The 26,129-nt window shown below is 37.3% G+C and overlaps 1 protein-coding gene across 4 annotated transcripts in view; it reads left to right on the top strand.

Moving 5' to 3' along the window:
• The window catches only part of ZFHX4 (zinc finger homeobox 4), a 154,242-nt gene that overhangs the window by 27,103 nt on the left and 101,010 nt on the right, over positions 1-26,129 (top strand). For 3 of the 4 annotated variants that reach the window (XM_048938624.1, XM_048938625.1, XM_048938623.1), the window contains exon 3: positions 258-760. In XM_048938624.1, the coding sequence (XP_048794581.1) occupies positions 258-760 (503 nt within the window). The remainder of the gene's footprint in view (positions 1-257; positions 761-26,129) is intronic. The other variant, XM_048938626.1, reaches the window with a different exon arrangement.

The raw sequence follows: 26,129 nt of genomic DNA, 5'->3' as shown, positions 1-26,129 counted from the left end.
TCAACTTTCATGCCTTTGAAAATACAAATTCCAGAATGACATCATGCCCAGTAGGAGTAATTAAAGCTATCTGATGAGGGAATTTAGAAGTTGAAAGGGATGATTGTAATTGATCCTGATTCAATCCTATTACAGCTTTTTATAGTTTAAGCTCTAGAGAAAGCAAACTCCTTGTCAAGGCTTTATTTTACAGATTCCTTTGTGTGTGCTATGCTTGCTGGTCTCTACTTTCCCTTTTAATTTTTTTTTTCCTGTAGTAAATAATGAGCTGCCGCCTGAAATCCGGCTTGCCAGTGGTCAGCTAATGGGTGATGACCTGTCCCTCCTTACTGCAGGAGAGCTGTCACCTTATATCAGTGACCCAGCGCTGAAGCTATTCCAGTGTGCTGTTTGCAACAAATTCACCTCTGACAGCCTGGAGGCCCTAAGTGTGCATGTGAGCAGCGAGCGCTTGCTCCCCGAAGAGGAGTGGAGGGCTGTAATTGGAGACATCTACCAGTGCAAGCTCTGTAACTACAATACTCAGCTCAAAGCGAACTTCCAGCTCCACTGCAAGACTGACAAACATATGCAGAAGTATCAACTGGTGGCTCACATTAAAGAAGGGGGCAAAACTAATGAGTGGAGGCTGAAGTGTATTGCCATTGGCAACCCAGTTCACCTAAAATGTAATGCCTGTGACTACTACACCAACAGCGTGGATAAATTGCGCTTACATACTACCAATCACAGGCATGAAGCAGCCCTGAAACTGTACAAGGTAAGACAGTGACAGCAATTTAATTTGGCACCAAGTAGACTAGGAATTAACTGTTTCGGTGCTAATTGAACAAGACTGTGATTAATCAGCAGAATAAATGTTTGTGGAACATGTGTATAATCAAAAAAAAAAAAAAAAAGCCTATGCATGCTGGTTAGGAGGGTGTGCTAGCAGGGAATTGCTAGCAGAGAATTCATCTGAGGGCCCATTCAGCTTTCAGTTTGCCAACAAAGGGAAACTAAGTTTATTTTTAAAAATCCTCTCATAATACATAACTAGAGCAGTTTTACGTGTCTGATAATCTTTTCAAACTTTGTCTGTTACATTCTGCTTTGGAGGCTTGACAGAGATTATGGAAAATGATGAATTTTCCATACTGTGCATGAGGAAGGAGATCACTTTCTGGCTTATATATCTGCTTGCAAACATAGTCTATGACAGCCAAGATATTTCACATTGGTATTTTCAGTAAGGACATGCAATATGCCACATTATTGCCTAGGATATTCAAAAATAAGCTCTGCCATCCTTTTGTCCGGCCTTCTTTTCTAGGACAGTAATGATTTTTCACAAACATGAAAGGGTGTGGTGTAGATAAATATGTTAGTAGAATGGCAACTATATTTTTATCTTTACTGGAAAAAACTATGTGGATATAATGAATATGTGGGAGTGATGAATACCATTTATTACACAACTTGTCATGACTTTTTCCAAACCCTAATTATGGGGTAACTTATTTTCTGCAGTGTGTTTACTGGATTGGCTTGATTGTCTTGGTTCATGTACAAAATATAACACATTCATTTCCAAGATGAATAACTTTGTAACTTATTAAAAACTTCTTTTGTCTAGGGGATAAAAAAAAATTCAGGAAATATTGCAAACCATTAGTCACTGTAACAAGCTCTAAATATGATTAGAAAATCCATTTTGCAAGTGTTATCTATTGATTTATACTAGAAATCTGTGATAACTAAACTATAAGGAGTCATCTGCTGATTACAGCAGCTATGCTGGTTTTCTAATCATGTTGAAAATGTGTACATATGGAGCAAATACAGAAAAGCCTTAGGAGATCTGTAGTTTAAGCAAAAAAATAACATTTTTCTGGTGTTCAGCCATGTTCAAATGGTTGTTCCAAGTTAACACAGAGTGGATAGGCAGTAATCTGATTTATAATTTTATAACCTGATAGCTGTAATCTTGGTGGATCTTCTATGACGAAAATAACAGCAATGCAAGATCAGGTCTATTGTATTCTCCCATTGTGCTGGTTGCTCTGCTAATTCAGTCACGTATTTATGTAAATTGCATTTTTTCCTTAAAATGGAAAGGTGGGCAGTTTTTTGTTCTTGTTTGCTCTTTTTGCTCTTTCTTTAAAGACCCAAAGTCCAGTTTTTAAAAGTGCTACAATAGCTGGAAGTGTAGTGATGAAGTCTGTCTACTTCAGCAGCAAAACTGCCTTCAGGTGTTGCTCTTTGTCATTTTTAAAGTGGCTCGTTGCACACTCAAGTTATGCTAATTGTGGAGCCACACTGTAAATCAAGATTTTTAAATGACCTGAATTAAACATAGTTGTTCTCCATCTCTTTTTTGGAGTGTTAATATGGATTATTTCAGTGATCTGTTGCATAATGCTACCTTTAGAGAGATGCAGCGGTAAACAATGTCACAAGTGGGAGTTGAAGAGGGAGGTAGTGGACTTTTCACATTCGGCTTCAATGCCACAATGCCAAAGCTTCAGGGATCATTGAAAATAAGTTTATATATATATATATATATATATATATGTATGTATGTATGTATGTATGTATGTATGTATGTATATGAAGTAGATTAAGTGATAGGCATAGCTATAGAGTTTCAGGATACAAACCAGCTACTTCACTCTACTTCACTCATTCAACCAATCCCTAGAAAAATATTGATCATATACATTTATTTTTATTATATGAATCATTTGATTTAGAATAGAAGGGAGCAAGTCTCAACTTTTAGCCCTCATGAGTTATAATGTCCTGATGCTGATGCTGCTTTTCTTTCCACATTCTGGTTTGCTACAGTCAATAGTGCCTGTTTGGTACAGCTATCCTATGACAATCAGATGACCACCACCTTAATCTTTTAAGTTCCATCTCTGAGTCAGTTAAGATGAAAGAATCATAGAATCATAGAATAGCATGGGTTGGAAAGGACCCCAATGATCATTAATTTCCAACTCCCTGCCACACGCAGGGCCACCAACTTCCAGATCAGGTACCAGACCAGGCTGTCCAGAAAGGTGTCTCAGAGGAGAAGAAATGCATAAGATCTTAGACACTACCTGAACTTAGTGTCCTGCAGAAGGACAATCTAAACTGTAAATGTGGTAATCATAAGGTTGCTAGTCTCCTGATACATTTATTTTTTATGACCTTTCCCTACGATTGCTAGTGAGAATCTCAACTTTTTAATGTTTTGGTCCCCTATGACTCCCTCAGGAAGCTCAGAAATTTGTACCCTGCTAGGCTTAAGACCTCTCAGAAAGCAGACAGCACATGCACCTATATGCAAATGCTATTCTCATATAATCTCAATTTAAGACAAGTTAGAATTGATCAACTTTTTAGTGTTTTAGAATTATTGTTCTAGAATTGAGGTTGGCAGTGTTGGAGTGTGTTGCAAAATATCAAAATATTCTAGATGGGTGCGCTTTATAACAGAATATAATGTCTCTGTATGTCATCTATACAACTTTAGTTGTAATTGTGGACATACATTCAATCCTTAAGGTGGAAATAAATGAGATATTGAAAGTCTGTTATCTACTGGAAGATTTGATAGTTTTGTAAGGTCTTGGTGAGGCAGTTGACACCAAGAGAGATATAAACTTTTTTTTCTTATACATCAGATAAACTTTTAGAGCACCTAAGGAAAAAAAAGCCATTAATTTGTATGAATAATAGATATATGCCTTGGGAGCAATATTGAATATTCATGAATTGTGTTTATATTCGAGCAGCTCTTCTAACTCTTTTAAAATTAAAGTGCTGTGAATGTGGTTTGGCAATAAAGACTTTAATACTAAAACCATCTGAAAGCACAGAAAAAGAATCTGTGACTTTGTTCTTTTGCTTTGTCAGGCACCTCAGTTTTTTTTTTAAGTCATTTATATTTATTTAAATGTTATTGTTTTGTGAATTTTCTTTTTATGAGTGTTGCCATAACAGCTTGATTTCTCTTCCTGTGCTTAACTATTGATACAATAAAAGGATGCCTTTTCACGACTATCGCTTTTAAAGCTATCATGAACATCAGAGCTTCCCTTCTGAAGCAGTATAATTTTAGGCGGTATCAAAATGTCACTTTTAAAGTTAGATTCTAAATGTTGTAAAGTAAAACTTTCAGCTGCTTTCTGAGTTATCTTAAAAAGAAATGTCTCCTTGCAGAAGGTACAGCTGATTATGTGACTGCTAGGAACAAGAACAAAAATGGCCTTACCCTAAGTGAACTCAGCTCAAGCTAGAAGATGTTCCCAAGGACTTGAAAATATGATGCTTGATATTAGCAAATTAAACCACAGAAGAGTGGGGAGTCCTTCACAGTATCCATCAAGATGTATTTGGTAGCTCCACAAGTAAACAGAGAAAGCCTCTATAGCAACAGAGTGCATTTCCATTCTGCAGGAGGAAGTGTTGGACTTCTGCAGATTTGGGAAGCGGAGGTAGGAAAGCGATCTGGATATAAACTACATAGCGCTGAAACTGCTCTTAAGGAAGCCATTTTGTAGCTTACTCAAATAGCTTTTGATTCAGGGAACCACATATATCATGTCTGGTGCTCATAAAATAGTTCCCAAATACTTCCAATAAATAAATAGTAAAAGGAGTTAAGAATATGACAGGATAGGGTTTTTTTTTGCAAGTAAACTGTACTGGCTGTTAAGAAGTTTTAGTTAGCCAAGTAATAGAATAAAGGGATAAATTTCTAATAAAAAATATTTAAAATCAGTGTATCAAAATATTATTAAAATAACTGAAAATTGCTTTAACAGACATTAATTTTATTTGAGGTTTATACTTCAGTTTATGTTATACATGCAGCTATTTTGGAGTTCAGGGCAAGTGACAAGCAGCAGTTAGCAGGCAAATACTCAGCTGTGTGAAAACTCCATCGGCTTTTCCTTTATTGACAAAATATTGATCCATAACACTATTAATGCTATGATTGTCAGTTCAATTTGGATAGATCGCTTTACCTCTCCTGTTCTCAAACGGCAAAGATATTACCCAAAAGGAGTGACCTGATTTGAGTTTAAGAAGGTTAAAGGTTAAAGGTTAGCTCAAAAGCATCATCTGCCTAGCTGCTTAACTTTAAACTGATCAATTTAATGAAAATCTGTTTTACAGATGGAGTTTTAATGTCTTTGGCAGGATTTAGGCAGCTTTAACATTAGACGTATGCTAGTAAAAATTATTTCTTTATTTGACCAGAACAACACCTTTTCTTTTATGTTTTAAGGTAAAAGGCATGTGGGATATGGTATTTTGGCAAAAGACCCAGAAGCAGAAAGTGTTGATGATCTTTCCATATGGGCTCAAAAACAGAATACCTTTATGTCTATTGCTAACGATGACTGAAGAAACAAACAAAGCTGCATTCATTTTTTACCATAATGTTTTACTTTGAAACCACAAAAAAGAATTTCAGGCTAAACTGTCCTTGAAAAAGGTTTGTCTTCTTTGCCTAGGGTGGAATGCAACGGTATTCACATTTTTAACCTGGCAGACCGAGCTGATTGTCTCTTTTAAAGCTTATATTTGTAGATCAGCAGTGTTCTTTTTTCTGCTTGCAAACTGAGTAGTAATTGTGTTACTTAACTGTAGATACCATAAATAATAAGGCAAATTAGTCAATCCAAATTGTAAATTTTATCTGATGGAGGTTATCCGAATAAACAAAGCATTAGATCCTCAGGAGTGTAAAGCAGAGCTTTGTGTTTATGTCTTCTGAGAATCTGGCCCTCACAATTTTTGCCAAGATAATTAAGTTTCAGCACAAGAATGTCTTTCTATTTTCAGATCTATGCAATTCAATAGGAATTTCTTGGGCTGCTAATGCAGTACTATTATATGTTAGCTTTGTAATTAGCTAGGACTCTATCCCTTTGCTGAAATGCATTGTAATATTACACACACAAGCATAGCTTGCATGTAGCAGTCATAAAAGTGGTGCCCTTTGTTTCATACTGACCTTCCAACTTATTTAAAAAAAGTTTACAATGAGCCTTTGTTTTGTCCACAAATGATCATAAACAGCTTTCTAAAGAGCCCAATAAAATGAGATAATCACAAATGTATAACATCAGATATTGAAAGGGTGGAAGAACAAACGGGGCTTTTACTATATTTTATAGGATGGATTTATAGCCTGTCCTTGGGTCACTTAGGGCCAAGAATTTTCACGGTCAGCTGGTTGGTCTTGCTAGCGAGCATCCTCTGCAGGAAATACAAATACCATGCAGCACCTGCTCTTAAGTCAGGGTTATATGCTCCTGTTTTAAAGCAGAGTGTCCACTGTTCTTCTGGTTCAAAGTCAAAAGCTTAATTAGACTACCTTTTTATCCGTAAGCGTCATCAGTGGAGCAGAATAGTCTGCCTGGATTTCTCAATGCTGTTTGCATATTTGGGTTTTAAATCAGCTGAGGATGTTGAATGCTTTGCTCATCTTTGGTACACGCGGAAGGCACAAGTGGGATTTAGTCCATAGGTAACTTTTAGTGTGACAGTTCCCCAAGGAGCACTGCTTGGTTTTTCTCATTATTCTTGTTCTGGATGAAAGCATCGTTGTTAGGAATTAACAACAGATGGGAGTGTAAAGTGTATTCACGTGGGGGTGAATGGACTAACAGCCCCAATCACTTTGTTTGCTTTACTCTGTTTGGCATGAAATGTTGATACTTGATCAGCTCAGAATTTACAGTCACATTCTTTTCATTTCAGTTGTCCTGCACCAACTTTGTAATTTAAAATCAAATATCCTAGGTATGTGCCAGTCCAATTATTTAACTGTCATTGTCCCAGTATGATGGTAAAAGAGGTCAGGAGATTGTGCAGCATTGATTTGCATAAAAATCATTGTGCAAAGGAAATTGGAATATGTCTGCACATCTGAGGAGGCAAAGGATATTTTGCTTAATCTTATTCTTGTTTGTTTAGGTGGGGAAAACTGTTTTCAGTGGTAAACAAAAGTTATTCTGATTTGTTGCTAAACATAAACCTCACAATAGGAGGTATTTCAATTTTTACAGTACTTGAAGATTTATGCTCATTAAAGAATTTAAATGTTTTATGAAATTTAATTTCTACTGCATGTTTTAGTTACTGTAATTCAGATTATGCTGTTGTGCTTGCAACAAAGACAAACAAAGGTCGAAAGTATACTGTGTAGTCAGCTAATGTGTATACTGACTGTACATACTTATACACGATTGTGAAGTAGATTTATTTCCCGAAAATGCAAGTTGGAGAATTGCAGAACGGTAATTTCAAATCTATTCTTTTTATTTTAAATTTAAAACATGATATTAGAGAAGTATTTTTCACATTACATTTGATGCAATTTTATTTGATATTCAGATGTTGTCTGGCCTTCAGATGGTCCTACGTACCTTGCAAAAAATAATATGTATTGCATTTTGGCTTATGGTACACTGCTAATGCAGAAAAATATTCTCAAATAATGGTTTAGAGAATCGTCATTGAAATGTAGTCCAGTATCCCAACCTGAGTGTTGTCCTGGATGAGGATGTAGTCACCCTTTGAAAGGAGACTGGACTAGTCTGTTTGGACATAACTTTCAGTGCACAGCCTTCCCAGGGGAGCATGAGTTTATAGTTTTGCTTGCAGAGCAGGAAGAGTGAGCAAAGAGGAGAGTAAAAGCAGCATAAAGGATCAGCCTCATTTATTCAGTATGCTCAACACACAAAATGGCTGTATAACAGCTGTTTCTGTGCCTGGAGTTCTTTCATTCTGACATTAAGAGAAATATGTAATTATTTCTGACTGAGATTCAAGGTAGAATTGCAATGTATAATGTATGTGAGAGTATTACGTCAATTTGTGTGCATGTGTGTACGTGCATAAATTGACTGCATCTATGAATTTAGCAGCCACTCCCATCCAGCCTTGAAACATAGATTTTCTTGTTCCCCTTAGGAGATTCCATCTGATATTGCGCTGCTCACTACAGGTGTCTTCTCTAAAATTTGTAATCTGAGTCTAGCAGACTCTCCCAGGTGGGATTTTTCTGCATCATCTCTTACACATAATTAAGAATGAGCATGGAACAAAAGACTGAAGCATGACAGTAAAGTTGTATTTCTGACATGTGTATGTGTACTTCAGCTTTACCAAGTTTTGATAAGTGATAAGGGAGAAATTTCCCATTGGTCTATGTATTTTTTGGTCCATCCAGACAAAATGCAAGAACCAGGAATCTTAGGAGGGTGATCTATTGTTAGGGTAGATGGGAGACCTCATATGTACAGAACTGAGCTTTGAGTGATTTGATACACAGCTCTTGAGACTGCGTTGTCTCTATATGTGTCTATGTCACTGGATAGACAAATTAATTTTCAGCATTTGTTTTTTTTCCTTTAGGGGTTCAACTATCCAGTGATTCTCCAGTCAGATATTGTAAGGGGATGTAAAAATGCTGGTGTGAAATGTTGAGTAATACTGATGCTGTTGAGTTTAGCAAGGACTTAGCACAACGGGGGAGATGTATTTTATTGGATAAAATATTCTGTATTTTGCTACTGAATACACATGAAAATGTGTGTATAAAATACAGTACAAGAGGAAATATATATTAATTTCATTGTGTGTGTAGGATTTTTATAAAAAAAAAAAAAAATGCAAAAAACCAAAACAACAACAACAAAAAAAAACAACCCAAAAGATAAAACCAAAACAACAACAACAAAAAAACCCATAAATTGTCAAAGGTGACTTGTAATGTCTGTTTTGTTTTTTTTTTACCCTGATGGTCTGTCTTTTAGGCTGGCTGCAGGTAGTGCAAAATGACAAAGGTCATTTTGATCCTCATGATTATATATAAGGAAGGTGAAGCTTTGGTGCAGGACCTTCGCTTTGTGGACAGCTATGAAGGAGGATGTCATGGAAATGACCCCACTGGTCTGCAGAGGATGGTGCCAGCCCTGCAGTTTGGCAGCAGACAGAAACACAAAGTACTGTGCACCATAACCTCAGGGGAAACTGTATGTGCTACTCTCCCTGTAGGAGGGAAGGCATTAAGATAATCTTTAGCTTTTAAAGACAGGGGGCATTGAAGGAAACAAAAATTGAGCAAAGGTTGTCCTTGAATGATGAAGTGTGCAGATTCCCCAGCCTGGGGCATCCTACTGCAGTAGCACTGACAATAACAAAAAAACCCTGTTTTTATCATATCTGAAGACCGTGAATAATACTCTTGCTTGATATACATGATTAGGAAACTATATGTTTCTAACAGGAATCATAAACGGTTTTTTTTTTTTTTTTAAAAAAAAAGGACATTTGAATACTTCTAGTATCTAGCTACTAGTTTATTGCTGGATTATGTGTAAATAACCTGGGATATAGAGATACTATTCAGAAGTCTGCCCAGATAAGAGTCTTTATTTATAATTTCTGTTCTCCATTGTAAATTGTCCCAAAGAACAAAAGCACTCTGCTTTTTTGTCCTTGCCCTGGAAAGAATAATACTAGGGCCACACTACCCATAGAATCAAGCACAGAATCTTCTGTTCAGAGATAGTTTGTGCTCCAGTTTTTCTGATAGAAAAAAAATACCCTTACTCAGATAGGGTTCCAATTCTATTGTGATGACACTGTTTAGAACAAATGTTTATAGTGGACGTTTTCCTAACCAGAACTTCAACAGGCACTTCCAGTGGTCTATATCATTCTAAAATGGTTTTGTGTTAATGTAATGTTTCCACTGATACCCAAAACTTGTGATTTGGCATGGGCATCTTTGACTGAGGGAGGAAGTGGGAGAAGTTTCTTGTCTCCAATTTTTTTTTAATAGGTATTTTTCAAGAGAAATCCTGAGAAGTTGCAACTATGTCAAGGATCAGGTATGAATGATGCTATTGAGCATTGCTTACACAAAATTATGGATCTAAATGGCAAAAGAGAAGGAATTGCACTTCTTATTCAATTAATGGTGTTCCTGTTTTCTGTGAAATCTAGACAAAAACTTGCATTCTGGAAAATCAGCTGAGGTAAAAATACTAAAGTTTTCCAATTAAACAATTTGTGAATGGCCAGAATTTCATACTTTTACAACCAGAACAGACCAGAAAAAAAAAAAAAAAGCCTAAGGATTTTCTTGCTTTTTGTGTCTGCTAGGGATGAAAGCATGGAAAAAAGCTTGCTTTACTACTGAAATGAGACAGCTTTTAGTAGCTAGATGTTACTATTTTGGAAACACCCTTCGGCATTTGCAGATTTGTATGCAGCTAATGAATGAGTGGAAATTAGGAAGACTGAAGCTGGTGGAAAAAACAAACGGCCAAATTTCAAGTGTTTCTGAAAATCTAGTGTCCTTATTTGTCCAGGAACCGATGTGACTCATAATCTTTGACCTAGGAGGAAGTCAGCACCCTGCTGCTATTATATCGGAGCAGGATCTGATGAAGTCAGCTCTAAGATGATTAAAACACAGTCTACAAAAATAGTTTAAGAGTAATTTTACCAGTTACCATTTACCAAGTTTGTGACCTAAAACCATTGGACTGATTCAAAGGCACTACGGCATTGGCCCCTAGAATTAATACTGATGCAGATGCATCTCAGAAACAGGTCTTGTTCCTAAGCTGTGGATATCCCTTGTCAGTTTTTTGCTTGCTTAGTTTCATAAGTCATGATGAATTGGATCTGCTGTCAGTGTGCTCTGTCTTCCTGCTCCTAATCTACTGGTGTGTCTTGCAGTGTGTCAGGCTTCATAACTATCTTCACAGTACTTGAGTTTATGTGTTTCTTCAGAAACGATCATTAGAACTCCTGGAGAGTATTTTTGAGAAAGAGTAAATGCCTTTTGCATAAGGCATTTTGGGGTATACAAATGACAGGAGCTATGGTGTTGGAGACCTATCTATGCAATATTTTTCATGATCAAGGAAGAGGATTGAGCTGATAATGAGTTAGAGTACTCTCATATCTCATGTTACAGAATTCAAACCTATAACCCAATTCCCTCTGCTTCTGAGTTCTGCAGGTATAAAGGTACTGGGCCTCATGTGTTCACAGTAGGAACAAAACAAATATGTGTCCTTACTTTTAATATTTTCTTATCCTAATAGCTTTGGAAGATAAGCTCACTACTAGCACTACTATGAAAAACAGAATGGCCTTGGGGAAAAAAAAAATGTCTCTAACCAAGCAGAAGTGAGAGAGAGATTAGCCCCAGTATGTTTGGCATTCTTAATGGACCTTATAGACATGTAAATATGCATCTTACTTAATTTGTTCATATATATATATATATATGGAGATATGGATAAATAAGTCTTTCTCTCTGCTTGATTGAGTGTCTGTTGCTGGGAGGGATAAGTTAGAGGTGGAATCTGAAGTTTTCATGCTCCTGAGAACTTTTAAGAGCCAGATATTACCCAAAGCTAGTGTTAGGGTGGAAGTCACAGTTGTTGGAGACTGGGTTTCTTGCACAGAGGGTGCAGTGGGAGAAGCAAAAAGGCAGGTGTGTGTGCTTATAGAAGTGTACACTTCCCAAGAGCATAAAAAATTTAAAACTATGTGTGTTCATACGTACAACAGGCTGCCACTGTTACCTCCTATAGTACTGTACAAATATCCATATATGTTAGTATCTGCTGCAGTAATGGTTAGATTTCGATTTCTGTTTTATTTTCCCTCTCACACTTACTCATAATAAAACAAACTCTTCTAGAGCTGAAATTTTCAGGACTTGATCTAACTTCAAAGAATATTTCTTTCTTCTTTGGAGTTGTTTCTGAGTCACTGCATCATGATTTATGTTACCTACTTGTCCTAATGAAAAATACTCCACTGCAAATAAAGTTAGTCAAGTACATCTCTTTCAGTAGCTGTCCATAACATAAGAGAATGTTATTTTAGAAGAAACAACACGTTAATAGACCAAGTATGTAATCATTGTGCTATCACAGCAAATTATGCCATTAGTCCACCTTACCTAATCTCTTTGCTCCAGACTAACAACAATTGCTCCTCAGAGTAGAGAGAAAGAAAAAAGAAAAAAGCTCTTGGTGAGCAAATATGGAACAATGATGCTCAAAAAGGAAGAAAATTCTTTTTCTTGTATGTATTCTCTTCTTAAAGAACAATGGATTAACACTGTACAAATTCAAATATACATATATTTTTTTTTCAAAAAATGTTTTTTGAATAGTCTTATATGTACATATACATCAATTCAGTTTTTTAATTCAAATTTTGAGTAATCAATCAGCACGGAAGAGTTTCACAGGTTAATTTAATTGGCATATAAATGTAAACTTCCACCTTTAGCTTGTTTATTCATCTAGTAAGAGAAAAGAAAGATGATGTGTTCTTTCTTGCTTTAGGATCTTTCTATATAGTCTTTATTTCTTCATAAATAATCTTTATAAATATTTTATGATCTTTCTATCATATCTCTCTTTTGCTTTCACTATTCATGCACCATACAATTTCAGTCTATTCAGTGTTGCTTTTAGTGGACATTTTTTCCACATTTCTGCTAACCCCAACACTGATCTCTGAACTCTTTCTGCCCCTGCTCATTTTTTCTAGAGATATTCGGATATTTCAGAACTGAACACACTGTTCTCAGTGGAGCTGTATGATTTTATTGTCCCATGCCTGGTGCATCCAAAAATATAAGCTGCTTTACACAAATACTATTGCATTCTGTTCTGGAACTAAGTTGCTTTCATTGTGTGTCTCTTCCCATGCCTCTTTTCATACTGATCCCCATGTCCTAGAGTGGTTAAACTTAATTTAGACTCCAGTAATATGTTTCATTGGTTTCAATTGTTTCTTATAATGTATATATTTTTGGTTCAGTTTGTCAGTACTAAATTTCACCTGCCTGCTTAGATAGCTTTAAACCTCTTTGGTGTTCTTGATAGTTCTTTAGACAGTCTTGACTGGCATGAATTCTTTTACACCATCTTAAAGACCACTCCTAGTGTGATGGTAGAAGACCCAGAGGTAATCTTTGCTGTTTTGAATGGCTTCCTACTGCTTGTAACTTGGTTTCTGTCTGTCAGTTTCCAATCCATGACTCTTTTTTGCTTCTGTGGTAGTTGCCTAGATTAAGTGGTTAGGCCAACTCCTGCTTAGTTAATGGGGAGAGGGAAAACTCCAGCTCTGAATTAGACTGGAAGAAGTAATTCCCCCCACTATTAAGAGAGTGAGAGAAAAATGCATTCAGCTTACTCCCTTGTCACACTGCCTGCCTCTTCAGACAGCTGCCTCTTGTTGCTTTCCCACATCTATTGCTACACAGAGTGAATTGAGGGTGAAAATATCAGCAGACAGTTAACTATTTGTTGAGCCTGAAGAACAGAAATAGCTAATTAACCATCTGTCTGCAGGTATTTTTGCCCCAGATATTCCTTTGCAGGTGCAAAACAGAAGGTGTTTCTGAATGCAGACTACAAGGCTGAAACATAACTCAAAGAGACTCTGTAGTGTGCTCTTTTTATACAGTTAGTGCTAACTTTATTGTATTATTGATCGTTATTTAGGTACACCATGAAATACAGATGGAATGTCTGTTGTGGTTGAACTCATACTGTAGGTGCTGTGTTGACTTTTGGATTTCAGTGGACTTTGTGCTGCTTGACATTAAAACCTTTCACATCAGGATTTAGAAAAAAGCAAAAATATAACTATGTATCCTGTATGTAGTGTGAAGTAATGTGAAACTAATGCCAAATGCCCTCCCTGCCAAGTAAATAATACTAAAATAAAATACTAATTTCAGAGCAAGCCAGGAAGTTCAGAATTCCCCGTGTGAGTACATACAAACACTGGCTTAGAGTAGTCACCACCTGAATTTTAATTAGCCGTGCTACCTGCCAGTGCTAAAGGAAGTTCTAAAAGGGAAGGGATTAGGGCTCTGAGTTTCAGAGCAGCCAAGTGCTCCTGTTGATCACCTGTGTTCACCACCCGGGTCCTGGCTGAGCATCAGGCAGTGATCAACTCTTCTGGTCTTGCACAGCCCTCTGGGCTGAATGCATCAGCTACTTTGAAATATGAAAAAGAGTGACATCAGAGATCAATTACTACTGAAGTGTCACTGCAGAGCCCTGTGATACTGCTAATTAGTTAAAGCAAAAATTGCGTGTTGATATGCATTTTCCTTGGTTCTAGCTCACTGAATATCTTTTCACAAAATGAAGTTTGAAGTGTTTCTAGATTCTTCCTCCTCCTTTTTTTTTTTTTTTAATTAGTGTACATAACTGTTTTGTTTTGTTTTGTTTCCTATGAATCCATAAAATTAAACATCAATGGCTTTCATTCTTTCCAAGAGTTTGCATCTTAGAATAGTTTGCTTTTGTTTGAAACACTTCTTCAAAAGGGTATTAGTCATTGGAGAAAACTTGAAATACGGAAGTGTACAACAAAGGCACAGGCGCAGGCCGATACTCTCTAACCTTGGCTTCAGTCCCTCTCTGCTATGAATGGAGCGAAAGCAACTAGATATTTACTGTAAGTTCCCTGTGCAGAGGAGAGAAGGGTTGCTCCACTGGTGCTGGGGAGTCCCTGGCTGGCAGTGAGAGCCCTGTCCTACTGTGGACATTTTGCAGGAGGTATGTTAGGAGAAGGGTCAGGAGGAGCAGCAGCTAGACTACATATCAGTGTGTCTGTGGTGAGAAGGAAATCTCCCCTGTCATGGAGCGATCCCAGGCGGGGCTGGCTTTAGGGGGTGCTGGGGACAGCAGGAAACTTTTTGCCTGGTACAAAAAGGCAGAAGCTGCTGAAACAAGGTGTGAGCTTTTACTACAGTCCTGCTCAGGACTGTCCCTGTTGATCCCTGGCTCAGGTAAGTTTCAATTATTCTCTGTTTTCCTTCCAGGGGGCTGAGCTGGGCTTGTCAGAGGGTTCTGGATTTAAACTGCCACTGCTGTATCCAAACACTGACTGTTCCTTTTAGCTGCTAAAACAGAGCAGTTTCTCACTCGGCCCGCTTCTCCAAGTTTGCATGAAGTACTTTTAATCTAACTTTTTTGCTTTGGTGAGGATTATTTCTGAATTTACCGCATAAATAAAATATTCAGTTGCAAATGACATAAGCAGAGTCCACAAAACAATTTCTTTAGTGCAAAAGAACTTGTGCTGTTAAAGTCTGAGCAATTTAAAAGATACAGGGTTTTTACTGTTTGTATGACTTATTATCCTCTGTAGGGTTTGTTTGAGGCTTTAATTTGTTTGTTTGTTTTTTCTTATTAAAATGGTGATGAAAGAGATGGGAATTATGTGGGCTAATCCATCTTTGTTGTAGCATTACTGATCTCGTTAGTGTTACTCCAAGGATAAAACTGGCCCAGGAGTTTTCCAAAATGACTGTGTTTCCTAACTCTGTCAACTGCCTGGGACATGGCTCTCCTGTGGTTTGACTGCTGTGGTTTGTCACTACTGTGAGGAATTATTCAGTTCAAAATGTTCTGTTATTTGGGTAATTTCTTGCTGAAATTGATGGTTACTGTTTCTGTTTTTTTTTCCCCTAAGTTTATTTCTAGGGTTTTTCCATTTGTTTCTCGTGCTCTGGAGAAAAGGGTAGTTACAAAGGGAGAGCCAGAGAGACTACTCCACAGAGAGGGTGTGAGAGAGATGAGAGGATTTGAATTTTGAAGTGTTTTTCTTTCACTGAAACAGCTCCCCTGCTTGATACCTAGTGTGCTGTTAGAACTAAATCCACTTCCTAAATATCTTGTGCAGATCAGAACTAGTTACTGGGTAGCGATAATCATGACATACTTTGTGAGTGTACATATTAGGTAACCTCGCCTGTAGCCGGTTTTTCATCCTAAATTATTCCCCACTTGTGAGCATTTTTCAAGCAGCTACTATTTAAAACCAGAAAGCCTCCACCCTGAAAGGCCCCAACCTGTCAGAAACATTTCCTCTCTTGCCTCAAGCTTGGAATTTCACTCCAAAGCTCCGACTCCCTCAGGACTTTGTTGAGTGTCATCCTTGCCTGCTGGTTTGCTGTCTGTAGCCTCAGTCATGTACACATGCTGCCAGTGCTCACCACCTCCCCACATTCTTCCTGCTCTACCAGCATCGCTACGTGTCTGTTTTCACTGTGTCATCTGTGTCTGGATTGGTGTAATTCCTGCTGTACTTAGCTCAATTTCATTTTTGCCAAGCCTAAAACTCCTTTATATTTCTGCTCTTTTCTGCCAATAAGCTTTCCCACTTCCTCTTGTGTATACATGTGAATGTTTGTGTACATTATCACATATGAATTTCTAATTATTTGGGATGAGTGGGATAAAGCTTTTATTGTGTGAAGTTTGAGTTGGCTGTGTTGTTTTTAAGTAAGAAAGACAGAAGGTATGCTGACCATCCCACAGGGAACTATCATGTATTTTGAACCTTCTGCATATTTTCATTAGGAAAAATATGTTAGAAAGTTCTTTAACTGTATCAATACTCATTTTTTTTCATAAGGCTGTATGTGCTAAGCTGAGCTGTACTAATACTAAGGGGAAAAAAACCGTTGTGATTTTGTGACTAATACATATTAGAAACCTCTTACATTTTTCCTATAATAGCTTTTCCATACGAAATAGTGTTTCAGTATGAATGCCTGACATCTCAAGGCCTATCAGAGTTGAAAAAGAGTGCTAGTGTTCTGCTGGAAAGCTGGAAACTTCCCACTTTCAATGCTATAAAGCTCCTTTTTCAGGCTCACAGATCACAAGATTAACACGTCATTGTAGAAGGCCCATCCTGGGTGTTGGCCCAGTGTAATTTGAAAGGAAATTTTTCCATTTGAAAGGAAGCAAGGAAAAATAACTGTTTGTAGCAAAACCAAGCTAATGACAACTTATTTAAGCATTCTGGGCTGGGAGTGTTAATATTAACCAAAAAAACAGTTTTAGGTCTGGTTTCAAGCACAGAGATTATACTGACATCATCTTCAAGGAGAGATTTGATACTTCCCTGAAGACCATTTTCATCTACCTTTTGCATAGCTGGTATAGGAGAGCACCTTGAAGTGCCAGAGCATAATTTGTGAAGAATTCTGTTCCCTTGATGGGTTCACAATGTCCAACCAAAATCTATGTGGTATCTATATATGGGATGCCAGCAAAATACAACATGTAACATCTCTAGACCATGGTCTTTTAGGCATAGAAGTGAGGTAAATAGAAGGAATTATCTGTCCATATAAAGGTATCAGGCCAGAAGTTTGACATTCTGAGACTAGGTAATATCATTTAGAAAGTGTTAAGGTCTGGCACATCTCAAGTCAAAAGTGAATTTTTCAATGATTTTGGTGGCGCTAAAATTTCACACATCGCACAGTTAAATCTATTTTGTATAATATTTTGTGTATATTCATTTGCATATAATATATATTATATAGGTATACAAATATTTCTGTTATATTTTATCCAATTATATAAACCAATTTTGTTTAAACAAACTAATATGCAGATGTCTAGAATGAATAAACTAAAAAGTCTGTACTGTGGTAAATTATTCAGGAAATGTAGTGGAGGCATGTTTAGCACAATTGTAATATTGAGATTTGTTCCACTTACCACGTACCTTCCTTTACTCTAAAACCGTGGCTTTTTTTCCTACTTTTATCAGTTTTCAGCTACAAATGTTTTATGTTATAAAACCATGTAAAGCAAACTAGAAATTGGAAAGTCTAAGAACAGATAAGCTAAGACTTAAGTTCTTTGGGCTAACTTCTTTTACCAGCTTTCACAGATACGGAGAGAGACTGTATCTGAAACCCCTCATCAGAACAGAATGAACATTTTAGCATTCTCGGACATAATATCAGGCTAATGTGCTCCCTGAATGACATCCATTGCATACTGTATAATTGCCAGCCTGCTTCTCCGAGTGCCTTGAAGATTACATTGTTTTAATGTCCCAATATTAATAACCAGATGTGATCTTCTTCCTGCTCAGGGGTCAAGCGAGCTGGCCAGGTCAGGCTGTTGTCTGTGTGCACAGACTGTGAAGTCTATTTAGAATGACAGGTATGGGGTGGGGGGGTAGGTGGATAGGGTGTTAACCTCAAGACCACCAAAAGGGACTTCTACCTGCTGGGAACAAAGACCAGTAGGAGCTTCAGCCTTTTTCAGTACTCCTGGGATTTTAACCAAGTGAACAAAAGATGATGCACAGATAAAGAAATACTCTTCACAAATGATACATAATTTAAGATGTTCAGTTACAAACAACCGGATATGTGTTTGTGATTTCATTTAAGTGCAGTCCAATTATCTGCAATCAGTTAATATTTCTGTATGCACATTTTCTGCATGATGCTTTATATGCTGAGAGGATGCTCAATTGCTGGTGTTCGAATACACACTAGCCTTGAAAATAGCCCTAGCACTTAAAGAAATAGCATTAAAACAGCAGCAGTTTCTATGAGGTGTTTTGTGCCCACTAGTTTATGTTGCCAGTCTATGTGGAGAACTATTTTATAGCAGATAGTACAATATACTTTTATTAAACTTATAATTATAAAACCATTTATTCATCTCTGTTTTTGTTAGGTAAAAAAATCAAAAGAAGAAGCTATTTGTTTCCTAATTGATTTTGTACGTTAGTTGTTCATTGAATAGATAAGTAGTGCCTGTGATATTTGATTACAGAGCAAGGCACCCATTTAACCTTCCGTTCTTTCCTGGCCAGGATTTCAAATACAATACAACGTACCTCCCTTAGGCTCAGTAGGATTAGACTGCTAGCAGTAATCCCTGATGCTATGAAATAGACCTGATAGAACTTCAACTCACTTGTTTAGGATTATGCTCATGAATTTCAGCTCATCTAGTTGCATTAACCCTTTGGGAGCTAGTGTGGGTTATGCTTTTGTAAATAACAATGTATACTGTAGTAAACAATGGCAGATGACTATCAAAATCTATAACTGAGTTTTGAAGAATTCACTTTTACTTGGTGATCAAAATGTACAGTTCACATTGAAAAAAAAAAGATACTGCAGCACAAATCCTCAAAATTTCTTTTAATTCTAATGTTTAGAAACCATCTGCAGTTCAATAGTAGCTTTAAGTGGTTCTATCCCTTTTTTTTTTTTTTTTCGTTGATTTTGAAAATTATTTTAATGAATTTTAGTTCTCAAGGTTGCACTGCAAAGGCAGACAAATTATATCTCTAGCTATAAAGCACTGGTGTAGAATCTCCCAGTATAATGACCTGAATGTAAGCATGATCCTAGGATAATGAAAAGGGGTACTGGTACCTAACCCATTACTTCCTTACTTTTCTGTTGAAAGCAATGATCCTGATAAAGGTAGTAATGACTGACTTCTGATGACTTATGTCTGAATCCAAAAACTCTGAGAGTACCAGGCTATTTCTGATGGACTGCTAGACAGCTGGCAGGCAAAAGGATTGTAATCACTGCAGATTTGAGCCACCCTTTTGCATTGTTGACTTCTATTTAAATGCTGATTTTTAATCTGGCCAAATCACAATTGGGAATAAACCTGTATCAGCAAGAAGAAGGAACAGATCCTTTATGTCTTTCATTTTCAGGATCCTAAAACCCACCAGTGAAATAAATATTGTTTCCTATTACCAGTCCATTCAGCCTTTAGTGGAAGGGTTCATTAAATATGCATGTGCACAGCTTATTGCATTAATTATTGAGATGAATATATATATATATATATATATGTTTTACAATATTCAAGAAAAATAGAGGGTTTGACTTGAAAACTCATCTACTCTCACTTTCTTGGCAGCAGACAGAATTGGATTAGGTCTGACTGAATATGTATACTAAGGCATTAATTGTTGAAACTACTTTTCCCTCCATATACCTGCATGTGGAACTGCTGTATTAAAAGGCAAGATGACAAGGAGGATAAGTGCTACTAGTTGCATTTGATGACACAGGAGCACCGGGGCATTCCTTTACCCCTTTCTTTACTAGGAAATGGCAAGCCTTTTATTGTAGATCTGTAGGATACTCTTGATACATTTGATGACAAAATGGTGTTGATGAATAGCTGAAGGCCATGAGAGCAATAAATGAAGTTATTCTTGAGTGACTACATTCTTTTTTTGCAGGGAGAACTCAGGAGTGGAGGCAGTTTGGGGTGACTGTTCATCAGCCTGGTGGGTGCACTCATGTGCTCCCAGGTGGAGTATTACTGAGTTCTAGTCTGTCACTCTTCTTGATCAACATATGCCTGAGGCCATTAGTGGAAAATCATCCGTGCTTGAGGCTGGGGTATCTCCAACATGCAGATGATTTCCATCTGTACAACTGTTTAATCAGATTTGAATGGTAAAATCAGTTGTTCAACTGAGTTTGTTGCAAGGCTTTGGGTTTGGATATACCAGCCATGTTGCAAACTGAGTTCATGCTGGTAGGATTCAACACTTAGTGGAAATGACAAGGGTATCATTCTGTAGCTATCCTACAGTACATAAACCCTATTGGCTTCTGTGTTGGGCTACTAAATTAACAGTAAGAGTAAGAAGCATGCCTTTGTCATTTATATCTGGTAGAGAGGTAATGGGATAGATGTTGCTACTCCTTCATAGAATCACAGAATGGCTTGGGTCGGAATGGACCTTGTGGATCATCAGGTTTCAACCCCCAGTCAGCCTCTCTCCATTTCTTTTTTTATAGAAATATCTTCCAAAAATCATTCTTGGTCCTGCTGCTGCATCTCAACCTTCAGTCATGTTCAATATTTAATATATTTAAACTTTTGTACTCCATTGCTTAGTTTTGGTTTGACACATGGTATATTTCTGTTCCCTGATTGATTGTGAATGTCCCATTAAAAATTGGCTCTTTCATGAGCACTCAGTTTACACATTCAGAATATGCTTTCCTCAGAAATTCTGCAGTATGCATTTACTCATAGCTGTTTCTGAAACAATTCCTTGCTTAGGTCAGCAAATTTAGTTTGCAGAAATTCATAGAAAACAAACAGCTAAGAGATGGGACATAGAAGGAACTAATCCAAAAAATTCAAAATTAGAGAATTCAATGCTTTTCAGTTCTCCTTCCGGGGCTTACATTCTAAGCACAGAATTTGGTGACCTTCACTTTGCTATCTTCAGATTTGGTAAGAAATGAGAGATATACCTCCACACTTCTGGGAGAAATAAAGGTATCTGTCCATTAGCTGGTGTTCCTGACAGTGAGCATTTTGCAGGTACCATCCCTGATCTACCCCATCTTACACAACTTAATTCTTGTTACAGTTTGATTCTGTTTCAACCTGTAAGTGAGAGGGACCTAGATTCTCTCTGAAAACACCTCACTTCATTCATGTAATTCAGATCAACTAGTAGAGCACTGGGTTTGTCTCAGAGGTACTGGAAGGTTGCATTTTTGGAGAACACTCTGCAAATACAGAATCTGCTTTTTCACTTTCTTGATCAAAATTTGAAATTTTTGATCAGTCTAGCATACCGAAAAACCCGCTCGTCTCTCAGATTCCTGCAGGATAAAGGGTGCAAAGGGTCGGCTTGATGGCTTGTATATCAGTGCTATTTATTAACGTGCTTTTCCTTGGCAAAAAAAAAAAAAAAAAAAAGATGGCTTTTGTGTGTGCATGTGTGTGGGAAGAGAATCTTATTAAGTCTAAATAAATAGAATGTAGGAACCATGGTAATACTTTACACTTTTGTGAAGTCTTTATTCTGGGGTTTTCAAAATGTTTTAACAATGTTAATGGAATTCACTGCTCCTACATTCTGTGATAGCCTAAGTGCATATAGGACCATCTTCATGTACATACTGGCAGAGTAGAAGGAAGCTCCTGGTTAACTGTGTGCAGCAGCACTTTACTGCAAGTATTTTCATGGCAGGTGGAAAAAAAAAAACAAAAAAAAAACAACCTGTATTCAAGCGAAACTGTGTAGGGAATTGCCTGTAGGTAGGCAAAACATAATTACAAGTTGAAATTTGGCCAAGACATTTGTCTTAACACTCTTCCTCATTTGAAAAAATGCGCCACGTACTTAATAACTTTATTAAGTACAAGCAGTTATGAAATCTGTTCTTTGTTTCACCCAAAAGAAAACATTTCCTAATAGGACGGTGCTGTTAAACACCGAACTAAGGCGCTGACTCATAACTAATTTAGGCAGAGAGCTCCATCAATGAATTACCAAAACTCTTTTTTGTAGTGCTGGTGTTTTCCTTGGAGATCTCCCCTCCAAGTACTGCCCCTGCTTTAGCCTGCGAGATCTGAAGGGATCACAGCACAAGGTGGTATGGCTTAGGGCTGTATATAAAATGATGAAGGAGAGAGTGAAACTCAGCCATGTGCTCTCTTTACTCAACATTGTGCTGGAGAGTACGGTGGTGTTCAGTGAAACTCGGAGCTATTCCTTTTTCTACAGTAAATAATCAGCCTGAGAAATTCCCTGCTGTGGTGGTGGGGGGTTATCCGGATGAACAGTTTATCAGGATTTTTAAGAAGGATAAGGGGATGAACATTAATGATGTTTCTGATTATGCAGGCTAAAACAAAAAGATACAAGAGCGTTTGGTTCTTTATTATTATGATTAAACTTAAGATACAAACAGACTCTCTCCCAGGGTCAGGCAAGGATCTCTTGTCACACTGCACAAGCATTTTGGTTCTCCAAAGGCTTTTCTGTGAATCTGATATTAGCTACTTGCACAGCCAGCATGTTGGAAGAGCTGGGCCAAGAGTATGATTCATAGTGTTTCTCCTGTGTTTCAATCTCTCTGTCTCTCAGAGTGAATTCAGAGTTTTAAATACAAATATGACGCCTTTCTAATGGCAATTTAAAGTCTTGTTAAGGCAAGATTATTGTTCCAGCAATAAGTGACCAAATCTGCATGTCTGAGTTATTTTTGTTTTTCTTTGTCAAATTATTACTCAACATGGGAGAGGAGTGACTGCATCATAATTACTGTTTTATTTATTTAATTTGGAAGTACAAACAATAGACAGGAAGGTTCATTTGTTAATTCATTAATTTGCTTCCACTCAAAAACAGAGACAAGTTTCCTTTCAGATGAGCATTTGCAGTCCTGTGGACTTGCATTTTCGTATTTGATAGCAATTCACCAGCATTGTGCCTTAAACAATTTGAAATTCTAGGTGTAGCATGTAAAGGTAGAGACTTTTAATATGTTTTTTAAAATTTTGATGGCCATTGGAAGCATTTCATAGATTACTCTAGTTATGGCACAGTATTTCTGAACGTTTTTAGGAAGCAAAACAACTTAGCTCCACTTCTTGAAAGAGGATGGGGCATCTACTGCCCAGCTTCTGTGAAATCTCCTTTCTGTAGTCCACATGGGACCATATGAGATATAGCTTGATTCACGTTATTATTTTTCATTGCAATTTTGTTGGCATCACAACAGCATGTTAACTCTGTGGTAACAGTTATTAAGTGCTTGGTGCACAATGCTCCAAGCAAGGTTTAAGAAGACAAACTCCAGTGCTATGAACATTATTATCAGAATAAATAATTCAGACCTCCCAAGGCTGTGTCCAGGTGACTTCCTGGGTCTTGCCATGGCTGCTGTCCATCACTGGCCAGTGTGTGGAACAAGGTTTGGAACGGAGTGGGAAAAGTAGAGAGAGATATGTCAGTCACAGGAATTTGATCTGATACAAGGCTGGGAGATGGCGGGCACCTGGATTCTGCATTTGGGAAACACTACTGTTTTTTCCTAGTGCAGACCAAGTCTTGGAAAGCAGAAGATTTGAACCGTGATAGAGGGATCAATCTTCTTTAAGTGCAAGCATGTTGCTGAGCATTTTTTTTTTTTTTTTCATATTTTCCCTTTCCTTGTAAATTATATGCAAAAAACAATGTACTGAAGAAACTGCAGAATTTAGGATATTAATGGGCCTTGAAGATGGTCAGTAAGAAGGAAAACTATTGCTTAACTCAGAAGAACAGGAAAGCTTCTACCAGTAGAAAGGAAGAAATTACGTTGATGATTTGAGTAAAGAACTCAAAGAGAAAATTGTGATATAATTTTGCCTAGTAGCTGGGCTGTAATGTTAAGCACTACAGAGCAAAAAATTTTGGCTCCAAGAAAACTGCAGAAACAGAAAGCTAAACTAGTGGGGAAGCCAAGTAAAGGGTTTGAAATAAGGGCTCCTCCAAATACAGTCCCAATAGCAAGAGAAACAGAACTACTGCAAAGTTAAGATGAGAATGGAACAGTTGTTGTCATGCTGTTCAGTGACTGAACTAGCATTTAACTGAAACTGATTTCATATCTTTCTCACATATTTCTGCAAAGAATTGCAGTCAGTAACGCTGGCATTGTAAGCTAATTGTATTAACAGTATAATATAAACTGTACTGTAATGTACGTTTTTAACATATCCTTGCATAGAAATCAGGTTTTCCTTTGTTATTTCTAGTCTTAGTCAGAGGTGTGTAGAAGGGGGAGGGGAATAAGGATTATTTTTAATCCTCGAGTCAGACATGGTACGTGAGTGGACATCGGCATGCAAACCAACTAAATCTATTATTCTGAAGCATGTACAGTAGCACCTAAGAATGGACAAGAAAAAATAACATTGACCTAAGACAAGGATGATTTTAAGCCATCTTTCCTTATCCAGCTTTATGGAGTTCTAATGGTAGATGTTGATTTGACTTTGCATTATCCTGTATGGATGGCTCGTTAAATAATATAATTAGAAACTAGATGTCCGTTCTGTTAGTTACTTATTTTTGTATTAGGAGTCATCACAGTAACTTAGAGTAAATTGAAAATAAATATCAAAATAACATCAAAAATGTGATGTAAATAAAGCATTTATATCACATCACAAAAGTTCAGATCCAAAGGTCCTCAAAACAAACATGAGTCTTTTTTATTCTCTTTTTCACAGTTGTCCTTTGAATCAAGGATTCAAACCTGAAATAACACAGTGGCATTTGCAGTCAGTCTCAGAAAGAAATGAAAGATTCTCTGGATACTGACACAGTCTTAGCGCTTTTTGCTGTAGCAGCGGTACTTTTAGGTTTAGCTTGAAGGATTTTTGTAGTTCAGACAAAGAGGAAGCTTTTGTCTCTAGGGCTCACACTTTAGCCTCTTCAACAGAAATGGTTCAATTTCAGAAATATTTTTAAGCTTTTTAATAATAAGTGATGAGCCAGGCTTTTAGAAAATATGGCTGCTGTAGCCAGTAGGTAGTAATATAAGGAAATAACAAATCTCTCCTCATCCACTTCTTTTGTGTCATACAGCAGTACTAAATGGAATTTCATTTTAAGTGCATGTTCAGGTCAGATTCGCTTTACCCTTAGTGGCTGTGTGAGAGTCAGTCTTCCAGCTGTTACACAATATCCCGGACCCCAAAAACTCAGCAGGAAAAGCTCAGCTAACATGACAAACATGCTAATAAGAGACTGATTTCCCCTTCCCCTTCCTCCTCTCCTCTCCTCTCCTCTCCTCTCCTCTCCTCTCCTCTCCTCTCCTCTCCTCTCCTCTCCTCTCCTCTCCTCTCCTCTCCTCTCCTCTCCTCTCCTCTCCTCTCCTCTCCTCTCCTCTCCTCTCCTCTCCTCTCCTCTCCTCTCCTCTCCTCTCCTCTCCTCTCCTCTCCTCTCCTCTCCTCTCCTCTCCTCTCCTCTCCTCTCCTCTCCTCTCCCAGTTTTTCTTAAAGCAGATGCCAGATGACATATCCAAATGATCACTTAAAAAATGCTTGGCAAAAGTTTATTCACAGATGTCATTATTACAAGTCCTCATGTGTGCCCCTTTGAAATAAGTGGCCACTTATTAGAGACTAGGGAGAGAATATTTACTTGAGAAAAATTATTAATAAAGCACATCAAGACCTGTTTCTATTAGTTTTGGTCCATGACTACTTTCTACTCTAATTTTAGGGCTTAGGGATGTTTAGTCATACAAGCTCTCCATCCTGAAGCAGGCGTGTACTGTATTATTAGTAGTAGTAGTAGTAGTAAACACCAGTCTTAAATGTTTTGAATATATTTATAAAACATACTTCTCCTCTTCATAAAATTGAAAGCATCTGCTAGGGATTTTCTGTTAAAATGTTGTGGGCATGTAAGTCTGGTGTAGGTCTATGTGCCATTTTGAATGACAATTAAGCTGACAGTGCACCCTGTAC

This window comes from Lagopus muta, chromosome 3 (assembly GCF_023343835.1).
Source record: "Lagopus muta isolate bLagMut1 chromosome 3, bLagMut1 primary, whole genome shotgun sequence".
In the NCBI taxonomy this organism is placed as follows: Eukaryota; Metazoa; Chordata; class Aves; order Galliformes; family Phasianidae; genus Lagopus; species Lagopus muta.
The sequence above is the reverse complement of the archived record's forward strand: the minus strand, read 5'-3'. Positions and strand labels throughout refer to the sequence as shown.